This window comes from Podarcis liolepis (genome assembly GCF_965112155.1).
Source record: "Podarcis liolepis genome assembly, chromosome: 12".
NCBI classification, from domain to species: Eukaryota; Metazoa; Chordata; class Lepidosauria; order Squamata; family Lacertidae; genus Podarcis; species Podarcis liolepis.
In genome coordinates, this window is record NC_139563.1 from 22,067,343 (window position 1) to 22,081,599 (window position 14,257).

Below are 14,257 nucleotides of genomic sequence, written 5' to 3' on the forward strand. Positions count from 1 at the left end.
GAGGCGAGGCCTGCTGTGCCAATAATGTCCTGTGCCAGCCGTTTGCCTGCGGGGACTTTGGGCGGCAACCGCGTCCCAGGGGACCATCCCTGCTGTTTTCCTAGCGCGGAGGCGCAGGAACTGCGTGCTGAGGAGGAAAGTGGAGAGGAGAGAGCAGGAACTTCGCTCTTCCTTCGCTGTGTGGTGGTGCCTAGCCAAGCTCGGGTTGGGAGGGGAGAGAGTCCTATTGGTTAGTTTAATTCCGGGGAGTTTGCACAAGCCGCGCCTGGGCTGTTTCGGCCTGGAAACAGATTGACTAGAGACCATGCGTGGTGTGCAGCAAACAATGGGAGGGTGTGTGCTTGCGGCTTTGCTTTATTATTATTACTATTATTATTATTATTTTAAAAAAATCGAGCACTCCCCCTTCCCGCATCCCAGGAAGGCCAGCGGCTTGAGGAACTCAGGCATTGTGCTGGCAGAAGGGAGCATAACCGTCCTCTCTGCTCTTTCCCAAAAGCAGCATCAAGGGAACACAGCGCCCAGCTGGCAGCCAGACATGGGTGCAGCTGGCACCACCGCGATTGCCTGAGGCGGTGGGACACTGTAATAGAGTCCTTTTAAAAAAAAGTGCATTGGAGCGAAGGGAGGGGGTGTTCTTCAATTTTCCTCACTGAAAATAAATAAACCAATTTTCTAGCGTCGTAGGTGTCTCAGCACAACCAGCGCCAGCATTTCCAACGATTGTGTGGACAGCCTCCAGAAGCGCGCGCTTCGCTTCCGTTTGAAAAAAAGGGATAATATTAGGCGCTGCGATGCCGCCAGAGCTGGTTCTGGAGAGCGAGGGCTTATTCCAGGATACGATTTCCTAGGAAGATGTCTGCATTCAAAATAAATGGTCCCTGTTTCAACCCTGCAACGCCAGGCGCGCCCTCCGCCGAAAAGCAGCCCCAAAGGAACAGTTCTAGAAAGTAAAAGCACGCGCGGCATGTGGGAAGCAAGCCTGGGAAGGGAGAGAGCAGCTTGTACGGGAGGAAAGACAGGTTTTCTTCTTCGCACCTCGATTTGTCCTGGAAAGCCCAAATGCCTGGGCTCTTTTCCTCCTTGGCGCCTCAGGTTGCTGGCTGGGCTCGACCGACTCAAACGCCTGCAAGTCGTATGCACACAAGGCAGACTTCCGTGTCACATGCATCGTAGGATCGGGCAGAAAAAAGTTCTGCAATTCCTGAGGCTTGTTTATAAGCGATCATCCGGTCCCTTGACAGCATCCACTGGATCCTGTTTTCTCTCTCGGTGGCTGGAAGGAAAAACCGCCGCTGTAGGGAGGGGACAGGGATCTTTCGCCCTCCCGCCCCGCTTCGTTTTCCCGGCCAACTTTCTCCCTCTCTTCACTTTTCCTGTGTGTGTGTCTATACCGAGGAGGCGGAGGCGGCCAGCGCTTCCCTTCTCCTCCGCCCTCTCCTCCCTTGTGTCTGGGGCTTTGGATAGGAGGAAGAGGAAGATGACGAGCCAGTGCAATTAGCCTAACAAGGGGCGGGTGGCGGCGGCGGCAGCAGCAGGAGGCGCGGCGGCGGCGGCTTTTTCCTGGGCCACTGACACATCTTCCTCTTCTCCTCGCCGGGGCGATGAAGGGGGACTTTTCGGAGTTAGGCTGGAAAAGTCCGGCGGGATCTTCTCCTCCCGCCTTCCTCGCAGCTCCTTGAAAAGTGGGAGGAATCCCTTTCCTCCCTCCCTCTCCAAAGACCCCACCGTGGAGACGGGGCTTGGCTGGGATCTGTGTACACATTCCTCTTTTTTTGTTGCCGTTCCCCCACCAAGAGGCGGATATATCTATACTTCTATATGGTTGGTGGTGTTTTTTTTGTTTTTTGTTTTGCTCGTCTTAAAAGGGAGAGGCTTTGCTCTCTTCGGTGCATGTGGAAACTGTTCCCCGCTCTTCTTTTCTCCGCGCTCCCCATAGATATTTTTTAAATTTTATTTTGATGCGTCGTCCCCCCTCCAATGTGGACTCCGGCGGATCTGTGTTTCCTTTGTAATTGGGAAATGAAATAATGGCGACCCGTCGGGCAGCGGGGCCACCCGGGGGAGATGGAGACACCCAGCCGCCCGAAGTCGCCAGGAGCAGCAGCCAGGTAGGCAGGGGGCGAAGAAGGAGAAGCCGAGGAGGGGAAGCAAGGGCGGGTCCCGAGTGCGGCCCGAGCGGCGTTGGTTGGGTCGGGGGGCGGCGGAGGGAGAGGCGAGAGGGGGCGAGCGAGCGAGCGAGCGCTGCTCCCGTGTTTATGAGCTGGAGCAGCCAGCCAGGGGCGGTAGCCGCCGCGCGCGGGGAATGGCTTGGATTGGAGCGGCTTTAATGGCCGCCCCATCCCTGTTGCCTGCCTGCCTCCCTCTTCCCTTCCTGCCCGCCCGTCCCGGAGTTGCCGGGAGTTGGACGCTAGGAGTTGGCGGCCGCCCCCGACCCTCGAGCGAGGGAAGGGGGAGGATAACAGGGAAGGGGGCGGGAAAAAGAGAAAGTTTGGCGCTGCCGCCTCTCCCCCCTTCCCTCACAATGTTTAGGGTGGGATTTGTTCCCGCGTCTTCCATCGCCCCCAACCTGGCCGTGGTGTGAAGAGAAAGAAGCCCTCTTTTCTTCCTTTCTCTCTCCCCCCCCCCACAGCCCGTCCCCATTTACGACTTTGGGGAGTCTCCCTCGCCGCACCTCCTCACTGAAAAGACTCTTGTTTTCCATAGAGAGCCAATTGCTCGAGATCTTTGCTGTCTTTTGAAAAATCCCTTTGGAAACAACAGCCCTTAATCTTTCCCTACTTCTCTCCCCCCCTTCCCTTTGTCCCATTGATCTGAGGGGGGGGGGGTGAGGGCGGCGCAGCCTTCGTGTGTATGCATATCTGTGTGTGTGTGTATTTTAAGACCCTGAATGACACTCTTCCATTTCCCCCTCCTGGTGTGTGTGTACATATTTCGCTTTTACAGGCCAGCTCCAGCAGATTCCAGTGTGTAGGGGCTTTATAGACAGTGTTCCTCTTCTCTCTGCTCCCCTGTCCAGAGTTGTTCCTGGGATATTCCTATGTGCATCTTTAATTTGGAAAGTTGTATATTTTTAATGCCTTAACGGTGGCACTGCACGTTCGAGACTAATAGCGTGTCCTTAGAAAGGCCCCTGTTTCAACCCTTCATCCCAGGCTCCATATTAATAGTACTAATAGCATTAAATCTCCGCCAGTGCTGTGTTTGTTCTGCACTACACATCAAAGGTGACTCCTCTTATTCAAATTTTTATGAGGGTTTCCGATGGACTGAGGCATGCTGGAGTATCGTGCTGTGTCTGTGTTTATATGGAGCATATGGTATGTGAAAGTTTCATGCCCCATGCGTGTAAGTCCTTGTGAGGTGGAAGTGCCCTCTGTGTCATTTTCTTATGCTATATATACCCTTGCTTAATATATAAGTGAATTGTAGCTGCATTGCTGTCAATACCCTTTTTGAGAAATGGAATTTGACACTTTTTAAAAATAGTGTTTATTTAAGAGGGGAGCCTTTAATCTACTGTTCTGTCCTTGGCTTACCCGAGTGCTTTGATATAACAGTGCCACGTGGTATTGTAAGATCAATCCTCTGTTAAGTGTGCCTTCTAATATATCTGTACAGTTGGATAAGTTCTGAGTAGAAAAACTTGGTGGAGAACAGGTTATTGTTTGTGGCTTAGCATTCAGTGATGTTTGCAAATGATAGCAAGAGATAGATTCTACCCCTCTCCCCTAATCGTGTGTGTGTGTGTGTGTGTGTGTGTGTGTGTGTGTGAGAGGGAGAGAACATTAAAGCAGAGCAGTGAATGAAGAGAAACAGCTACGATTGATAATTATTTCTCAGTAGTTTGTGCACTGTATAGAAAATGTGGGAGCCTGGGCTCTTTGAGACCATTCCTATAATCTGCCTATCATTAGCATGGTAAACCATAATGAATCCCTTTGAGTTGAGGCATATAAAATAGGTAAGATGATACCTTTTCATTGAACCAGCTCCTGTTTATGAGTGTATACAAGCGGTACAGTTCATAGAGACACTTTAGGTTGTTGAGAGCAGTATGGCTGTCTTTCCACCTTGGCAGAGTTTTTATATCCTAAATAAAGATTGCATTTCATTAACAAAAACAGCATTTCCTGTTCTGTGTACCTCATTCTATGGCACCAATAGAGCAGTACACCTTTCTGCCAAACTCAGTTGGAGCTGGACCCTCACAGTGGAGCTGGCTGTTTAGTTGGTTCTTCTAAATGAGCAATTCCAAGGTGGACTTACTGGACCTTTTATTTTCATTTTGGGGGGGGGGATATCAGTTTTAATGCAGCTTTCTTTAGCAGTACCTCAGTTTAAAACTGGAATCGCTTACTGTAGGGTAGGTTTAACCGGAGAACACCGGGAATGGTGTATAGTTTTCAACAGATATGGACACTTCTTTCAGTGTTTTTATGGTCAAGTTGAACATGGTGTTTGAATTGATCTTTGAGGTCATATTTTATGGCATAAGTGACAGTTTTTGGAACACAGTTTGGATGAATGAACCTTAGCACCTCTGTACGCTGAATAGTCACGACATTTACAGAGTAGGCATACAATATACTTCTGTCAAATGACAACTCTACTTGAATATTTTCTTATTTAAGTAAAATTTAATGATGCAGAGCAGGCATCATGCTTTCTGGTGGCCAGACATAGGCTTGCACACTACTCCTTCCCTTCCCCTTTCTCTTTGGGGTTAATGCTAACTATGGTTAAGCATTGTGTCTGAACCTCCATAAATCTGGTTACTGTTAACCATAGTTTGAAACTAGCTTCTAATTCTTGTTTCAGTCCCTTAATTTAGAGGTCAACTGCTTTTGCTGGTTCTGTCATGTAATAACTGAACCACTGGTAATACTAACCGAAATAGGAAGAGTGGAAAATTTCTGGCGAAGGATGCCTGTGAGCCAAAGGGGGGGTGCTCTTGATTGCCCCGCCATGATTTGGTGATTAGGCATCATGATGCGTGAACTAGTCCAGTGCTGACTGTCGAGTTGCAGCTCGGCATCCAGAGAAAAATCAGTCTCACACCAAGATAGGTTCCGAATTATGGCTGCTCCTAGGGAAACATGGCAGCCCCTAGGGCTAATGCAGCACAGCTTTTATTGTGTGAAAATCAGAAAGATACAAGCCAAGTAAGGATACAAAAAATACAAGTCAAGCAATTTGTTCTAGCCAGCAGATAAAGACCTTGGTACTAAACCATGCGAGCGATCAGACCATACTACGTTAGCCAATCATATGGGACAGCACGAGCTGTTCACGCGCTATTCATGCTCCAAGGATGCTTCTAGCTATGAGATCACCCTGTAACAATAAGAACTTTGCTCATGCTCTCATGTACAAGCAATCATTTTCCCACATGTCCTCTTTTCTTGTTTATATTATTTAGAGGAAAAGAGGGACCATTAGTCCAAATCGTACACTTCATTGCCTAAGCGTCTACACTTTGCAACATAAATTCCTCTTGTAACCCCTGTGGTGGGCCGTGGTCGGTACCACCATGCAGTGCATTGGGAAATCAAAGAGGGTATGCATTGAATGCAACAACATACCATAATAAAACCAACAATACATGCAATTACAATCAATAATACTTTTCTTAACCATACTCCATTGGGTAACCAAGAAGACAACCACTCCCATGGATCAAAACCTTCAGGTGGATTCAAAGGATTATGGGCTATCATTTGTTCCATATGATCAATAGTAGCAGAGATATTGGTTGATTGATCAGTTATATACATGCAGCAATGAGAATAAATTAAGGCACAAATTCCACCTTTAGAAGCAAGGATCACATCTAAAGCATAATGATGTTGAAGAACTACATTTCTTATTTCTGATATTTCTTTGTTAATCATTTTTAAAGCCAAAATGGTGTCGTGTAGGTTGTGACATTATTAACTAAAACTTTTGGCCTATCACTCATAGTGGTAACATTAAAAAAATTAAAAAACAAAAAAAAATCCATCAAAATACTCATAGGTCCAATTACAATATGGATAATAACAAAAAAAATTATTGCTATTATGTTTAAAACGAAAACAATAAGACACTATTTCTGCAAGCAACAAAACACAGGTGATAAACTTATACGATTGTCCTTCATATTATTGCTAATCTTATATGAAGCATTTACTAGAATGCTAGAATACCACCACCAAAAAAAACCTCAAAGCTTCAAGAAGCTTTTAAAAATCATTTTTCTCAGCAGCTAAATGGCACTAGCCAAGCATATTTCGCTTCAAGCATATTCCACTTGCTGTAACTAAAAAAATTGCAACAAGGTCGAGAACAGAGCCCATTGTATTCGCGGGCCGTGCTAAAGAACCATATTGCAACCTTCTTTCTGTCCGGGAACCATGCCAAAGCACAAAAATGAAACAACTGGAACACACTAAAATCCTTCACCCCCTCCCTTGCCAAGAGTCCACAATAGTTCCAAGACAGCCCTCTGTACATGCTCAGGGGAACACATCATAAGGCAGGACTCCTGAGGGAGGAGAAAAAAAGATCTGGGGGGTAAAATCCAAGCGATGCCAATAAGGATGAGAATGGTAAATTAGTCCAATGGCCACTTCCAAGCAACCTGTGTGATATTTCATGGCTTGATTATTGGCATGTAAAAACCACAATCCAGGAGAAGTCACACAACTATTTCTGCAGATACAGGAGCCCATTTGCTGTAAATAAGTCTGATGTATTGCTCCTTGTACTGCTGAGTCAAAAGTCCAAGCCCAATGAAGCGTGATGATACAGATGGGATGGTTGCTATTAGGAGGCAGCAAAACTGTAATGATGTTTGGTGGTTGAAGTGGCTTCCCAGGGAAAAGGGGGGCCAATGCAGTAGGGATGAAGATGGCCTTTCAGCGTGCCAGGAAACACTGGAACAGCTGTGGAAGAGCCTCTTCCATTGCAGAGGTGATTGTGATCTTGTCCGCTGGATTCTTGTGTCCTTTAAGGGCAGAAAATAGTGGAGACAAAGTGGAAGTGGGCAGGTCCAAATAACTCTTTATCCAATTCAGCTGTCCAAGAGTTTGTTGTAAATCCACCAGTTTAAGATCAGGAAACTGTAGTTGAGGCGTGACTGGAATGGCTGCAGATGCTGGCAGCTTGTGTCCCAGGCACGTAATAGGTAAGGTCCGCTGGATTTTCTCCTTAGCCACTGTCAATCCAACAGGTTGTAGCCTTTGCAGGATTTTGGGACACGGCGGAGGACAAGGCTGTGGCTAGCAGGCCGTGGCTAGCAGTGCCCACTGACTGGCAGGCTGTAAGCATATCAGCAATGGCTATATTTGATGTTGCCATTAGAGGGCGCAGCACTTGCTTACAGTCCTCATGTGCATGAACAATCAGTTCTTGTGCTGCCAGGTCCTGAACTTGCCGCTTGAAGGTATTATACAAGCGATCAACAAATTGTCCATAGGGCTTTGCAGGGCCCTGTCTGATGCTTCTCCATCGGCCATCTCGCTCATTCCTGTCATCAGGGACAGAGGCCAGAGTCTCTTGGGCAGAGGCTGAGGTGGCTGCCCAATACCGAGGGTCGAGAGTTGGCTGTTGGGCAATGGTAAGAAAATTGCCTCCTCCCGTTAACCCATCGAGGACATCAGCTTGGGTTAACATGACGGGGGCTGGGGGTGGGGCGGCACCAGCAGCCAAAGCAGCCAAAGCAGCCTGATGATTAGCCAATGCAACATTATTAAGATTATTCCGAATCCCATCAACACGACGTTGGCAGGCCCAGTGCCAAGCTTGTATAAACAAAATCATTTGATGAGGCTGCATTACAGTGCGGGCCAACAGCTTAACATCCTCTGGTATCAAATTTTGTTGAAAAATAGTGCCAAACAAGCCCAGGGTGTAAGGAGATTGTAAACCATTGTCCTTGACAGAGGAATGCAGTTCCTTTATGAATCTCAAATCAAACTGTTCGTGCCGGGCTGGGCCTCCCCCTGGCGCGGCAGTAGCAATCACAGGGAAGAGATTAGGAGTTGTACAGTCAAAACCCAACAATGGGGCAGCGGCACGGAGAGATTCTTGGAGAGGCGTAGTAGGAGCGGTGCCAAATGCCTTGGGCGGAGGAGGTGGAAGAGCAGGGGGTGCTGCAGAATTTGAAGAATGCAGGGGAGTGACAGGAGGAGGCGGCGGTTTAGGAGGTAGGTTTGAGGCAGGCAAAGCGGGAACCGGGGGGGCGTTTGAAGAAGCTGTTGCAGCAGCCAGAAGAATGTTTGAAGGAGTTAAGCACGACATAGCTTTGTAGACGTTACTCCAGGCATGCAAAACCTTTACATCAATCTGCGGATGATTTTGAAAGAAGTGTCCAATTTTTTTCCAATCGTCTAACTCCCAGTTTCCGTCCTGGGGGAACCACGGACAGTGAGTGTCCAGGGCTTTTATAAGGGACTTAAGGTCAGCTTTCCGAACAGCAAGGTTGTTACTGGCCAAAAGGAATTTAAGGTCTTTAAAAAATTTTTTCTGTGGTGCAGAGAGAGATTTCCCCATGATTGCAAGAGTTGCAAAAAGAGCAGGGAGCACTTACCGAGGGATCCGTAGGAGGATGAGAGAGAGGCGCCTTTTGCCCTGTCCGGGCGGAGATAAGTGCTGATAAGACCGTAACGTAGTCCAGAATCACATTCACACGGGAGCTCTCACCGGGGATCCACTACGTGGATGAACGACGCGTCTGCAGCCCTTGCGGGGCGAGGTGAGAGCTGAACGTTGTACACACGGGAGCACTCACCAGGGATCCACTACGTGGATGAACGACGTGTTGGTGAGTGCTGAATAATGAAAAACAGGCAGTCACACGGGAGCACTCACCAGGGATCCACTACGTGGATGAACGACGTGTAGGTGAGTGCTGAATAATGAAAAACAACGTGAAGTCCGAAGGCAGTCACACGGGGCACCAATTGTCGAGTTACAGCTCGGCATCCAGAGAAAAATCAGTCTCACACCAAGATTAGGTTCCGAATTATGGCTGCTCCTAGGGAAACATGGCAGCCCCTAGGGCTAATGCAGCACAGCTTTTATTGTGTGAAAATCAGAAAGATACAAGCCAAGTAAGGATACAAAAAATACAAGTCAAGCAATTTGTTCTAGCCAGCAGATAAAGACCTTGGTACTAAACCATGCGAGCGATCAGACCATACTACGTTAGCCAATCATATGGGACAGCACGAGCTGTTCACGCGCTATTCATGCTCCAAGGATGCTTCTAGCTATGAGATCACCCTGTAACAATAAGAACTTTGCTCATGCTCTCATGTACAAGCAATCATTTTCCCACAGCTGACAATAATACATTTTGGCAAATACTATAGTTTGCTGCTGTTGCATCTCAGAGTTTCTTGTTAAATATGAGAACAGAAGACAGGTATATTGTGTACATCTGCTTTTCACTATACTGTATGCCACTTTTGAGTTTATATGCACTTGTCCATGTTCCTCTCTGCGCAGGGCAAGGGATCTCCTCTTCATCTTGTTTCATCCCACAGTGAGTGGGAGAAAGGAAAAGGGACCAAGTCTGAGGCCTTCTGAAATTTCTTCTAACAAATTTCCCAGGAACAGTGAACCAGACAGACTTAAAAGTGGGAGTCTGAATACACTGTCCTTCTTTGCAGGGCATGCTAAGCCAAACCAATTTAAGCAAGACCATGCAAACATGCAGACTCCTAGAGAGGAGCTTGCAGCCACTTCCACCATCCCCATTCTTTTTAGCCGTTGTGCTGTGCCAAGCCACAATTTGCTTTGAGTGTGTGTTGTCCAAACTGGGACACATGATTAAACTCACCCCTCAGTAAGCACAAGCTGTAGCTAAGGACTTAGTTTTGCATGCACAGTGTCCACAAGGGCCAAGAAGGAGCAGAGTGGCTACAAGCTCCTCTGAGAGGCCATACATTGTGTGGTCTCACTAAGGCAAGGTTTGGCTTAGGGTGTAGTGCAAACCAGCTCACTCTTTCCTCATGGGTGCCTTTCACATGTTCCTACTTCACAGATAGGAGCATGGCTTTGTCTGGCATGGTGTGAGTGTTTTTTTCTGGAAAGCTGAGGAGAATTCTGGGATATCCTCACATTTTATCATTGGATGTTACATTTGTATGTGTATGAATCAGATGTGAAAACAATCTAGAGCAACTTCAGAACAATCCCACGTACTGTGCAATGTTTTGGCGTTATATAATGCAATTCCATTCACAATGTGGTAATCTCTAACATACTATGGAGCAACAGATGGAGTTTCATTTATGAATATAATTAGCCATGCAGTCGAAAGTATATGGATAACTACTATAATGTATGTGTTATACTTGTCTTTAAACTCAGTTTCATGGCTTTATTGCTGGTGATGTGATGACAGGAGACATTAATAGTCTTTAAAAATGGATGCTGTGACTCATTCAAACTCAGGAGGTGTTTACATTAAATTCTTAATTACAGGAGGACTAATTAGTACTGAAACTATTCATATACCAACTTCAGAACCATTTCATTTCTGTGCGGCTCACTATTCATGCAGACCTAATTGGTCTTGGTTTTCCATCCCCTCCCATCCCAAACACTACTGAGTGATGGAGAGTTAATCCATATCTCTTCCTCCACAATACAGCTGAGATAAAATTCTAGCCATATACCTGCACCTTGGCTGGTGGAATTGATTAGTTCTCTTACTGCTGGGCTTTTTGGGGGGGGGGCGGGGAGGAGGACTCCCTTGGGAACTGCTGTTGGATAGTGTAGAATGTTTTTGCAAATGTTGACTGATTCACATGGCTACTTTTGCGGCGGTGGTGGTGTGGTGCTAACACATCATGTGATAAAAATCACAAGTTGTCTGGACCTTAGGAATGCACGTTGTTGGTTTTTAAATGCACATCCTCTGAAACTAGGAGATTGCAAATACAAATTGATTCTTTGCAGGTTTATTCAGAAGCAAGTCCCATTGACTTCAGTGGGATGTATTCATGAGTTAATGCATGTAGGACTGCAAACTTTCATACAGGGCTAGTGTCTTTGTTTGAATGCACACTCTGTAACATTTTTCAGAAAATAATGATAGGCAAGTCTTGTTTTCTGTTTAGCTGCCTGCATAAATGAAATAATGTGTTGTCTGAAGAATGGGATGAAGATGGGTTGGAACTCAACAACAGAAGTTTCCAGTCATTGTCTGAAACTTCCTGTAACATGTTGGTAATTAGTTGCTCCTGGGGGCGATCATCTATAATGGTAGATTGTGTGGCTGTAACGGTATTGAGTTCAGCTGCATTTCAGACATTGTGGTCCAACTTGGACAGTTGTGTTGGATCACTCATGTGCTTCCTCCTCTTCTCCTTTGGCTGCAAAGAGCAGATCAGAAGCACCCACTTCTAAACTAGTCCGTTTCTCTGGGTTCATGTGTAACAAGGTGCTCTAGGACACGGGTGACATTGTGATCTAAACCACAGAGCTATTCGGGCTTGCCGGTCAGAAGGTTGGCAGTTCGAATCCACACAACAGAGTGAGCTCCTGTTGCTCTGTCCCAGCTCCTGCCAACCTAGCAGTTTGAAAGCACACCAGTGCAAGTAGATATATAGGTACTGCTGTGGCGGGAAGGTAAACGGCGTTCCTGTGCGCTCTGGTTTCTGTCACGGTGTTCCTTTGTGCCAGAAGCGGTTAAGTCCTGCTGGCCACATGACCCGGAAAACTCCCTGTGGACAAACTCTGGCTCCCTTGGCCTGAAAGTGAAATGAGCACCGCAACCCCATATTCGCCTTTGACTGGACTTAACCGTCCAGGGTTCCTTTACCTTTTTACCTTCTAGTTAGTTTAGAAGTGGAAGCAAAAGTTTTCAGACTCCTTGAGGCCACCACAGAGGAGGAAGAGGAAAAGGAGGTGGTAGGAAGATGAAAGCTTGATCTTTGGATATGCTATGCTAAATATTAGTTCAGTGTTAGATTCAAAAAGGCCTATTCTTGTGATAAATGGCTCTTTCTTGGTTTCATTTTCCTAGTTGCAAAATTAGACTGTGTACTTTGTACATATTCAGTAATATGCTACTACTGTAGGATCTTACATTAAAATATATAATACTAATACAGTATCTAAAATTATGTAGTATTTATGCATGCAAGCTGTTTACGTAGACAGGTGTGTCCAAGGACTGTCACAATGACTATCAGGAGAAAAGTAGCTTGTCGTGAAAGGGCTTCATAGCACTTATGTGACACTGAAATAGCACCTTGGCAATGGGGGAAGGACCACTGAGCTTTCTGTATGTTTACCTCTCGTCAATCTTCCCCTCAGACTCGACACTAATCTAGTAAATGGAATTGCTATGTCACTTCAGGTCAGCCTGCTGCATGGGGGACCCTTAGTGCTCATTTTGGACACTGACAAGGATTTCCTTTGAGAATGGAGAATCTGTGTTGCCAGCTAAGTCTTCATTTGCATTTAAAGACTATACTGCTGTGATATTAGTGAGTTTCAATGTGCATTTATTTGTATATTTCTGTATAGCAACTGTGTGGAAATTAAATGGTGCTTTGGCAAAAGATGCCAGTTTTAAAAACTGCTAGCATTACTTTCTCAAAAAAAAAAAGTGACAATTGCCATCTTTTATCAGTTTCTTTTTTAAAATAAATATCATTTTATTTACAAAGAATAATATAGAAAAATGCAAGTATAAATTGCCCCATCCTATAAAAAACCCCCAAGAGTAAACAAAATACTTAAGTAACTAAACCAGTGTTAAAACTTTGATTTTTTTCATGTTTACTTTGTCCTTTCCTATTCAAAAAAAAAAAGATAAATGGATGTTATCACTTGACTAGAATTCCCCTCCGGAATATGTTTGCATGCAGTTTGGATTATTCATAAACTTTGTGTGCCATAATTTTCTCATGCTCTTCTCCAAAGCTGACAATTTATTCTGTGTTTACCTTTTCAATAGTGATATTTTGCACTTAGAAGAAGCTGTAGCAAATTATGTACACAAATGCAGCTACTCTAAAATAACAGTTTTAAATGTTTGTTGCTGTGGAGAGTTTGCTTACTTGGACATTTTCCTAAGTACAGTAGTTACTGAAAGTATAAGCTAGAAATAGAAGAGTATATGCATAACACTCCAAACGATTTATGCTGTATATATCATGGGGACAGGGACCATTTGGTCCTCAGATGTTATCACTCTCCAGCATGCATCAGCCTCAGCCCTTCAAGGTCCATGATTGAGGATAATGGGAAATGTAGTCCAGCAACATTTGTAGGACCACATCCCTGACTTAGAGCACTGTATACAAAATTGACTTCTTTCCTAATGTCAGCAAAGGTCTTGACTTGCTAAGTACACTGAGCAAATACCTCTGGGACTTCATATCAAACCATCAATTTCAGTTGGAATATTTTCTTTTGAGCTGATTTAACCCCAGGCAAGCCAGTGGAACTAAACAGGCGGAAATCCTGGCAGGATTTGAGGTAAAGCAGCAATGCTATCAGGACATTTTAGTGATTATAAGTGGTTTAATACCTTATTCTCTTCCCCACCCCTTATGTTACTCTGTGCTCACTTTGTTTCTTGATCACGCTGGGAAACACTTGATACTAATTAAAACTACAAGCTGTTTTAGACTCTGTGAAACAGAGCAACATAAAAAAAAACAATTATGCATTGGCCAGTGACCTTCATCTATCATGAAAATTGCTAGCAATTTTGTACATTCAACAAAAGCCTTGTATACTTCTGTTCTAAGCGCAATTACATCTTGAGCACTTCAGGGATAGAACCATCTCTCAACTCTTGCAGAAATGTTTCTCTGCTTAAAAACAGTCTACTAAGGAGATTCTCTTACATATTTCAATGGATGAATGGCTATTCTGACTCTAGCTATTGTTAGTGTTGGAACACCCGGAGGTTATCAGAACCACACCCGTATCATATCAGGCTGTGAAGAGGCCCTTTCACCTTCAACATAAAGAGTACTGTGATGACTCAAATGTATTTGCACTAGAATAGATAAAATACAGTACCCACGAGTCAGCAAGAGGCTTACTCAAGATGTGGACTTTCATTCCTTGAGTTGGATCATACGTCTAGGAGCTCCTTAGTATAGTTTAAGGTTACTTTTGCATGCCTTTATTCCAAATGGGCCTAATCATAGGCTCAATCATGGACTCAGTCCTATTTCTTTAATAACTTCCTACCCAATGAATTATGTAGGGGCAATGTTGAACAATTTTGCAATTAAAAACC

The 14,257-nt window shown here is 45.2% G+C and overlaps 1 protein-coding gene across 3 annotated transcripts in view; it reads left to right on the forward strand.

Moving 5' to 3' along the window:
• Window positions 1-394: 394 nt before the first annotated feature.
• ARHGAP21 (Rho GTPase activating protein 21) overlaps window positions 395-14,257 on the forward strand; it is a 113,595-nt gene continuing 99,732 nt past the window's right edge. For 2 of the 3 annotated variants that reach the window (XM_083467350.1, XM_083467352.1), the window contains exon 1: window positions 395-2,111. In XM_083467350.1, coding sequence (XP_083323476.1) covers window positions 2,031-2,111 — 81 coding nt within the window. In that variant the 5' untranslated portion in view covers window positions 395-2,030. The remainder of the gene's footprint in view (window positions 2,112-14,257) is intronic. The other variant, XM_083467353.1, reaches the window with a different exon arrangement.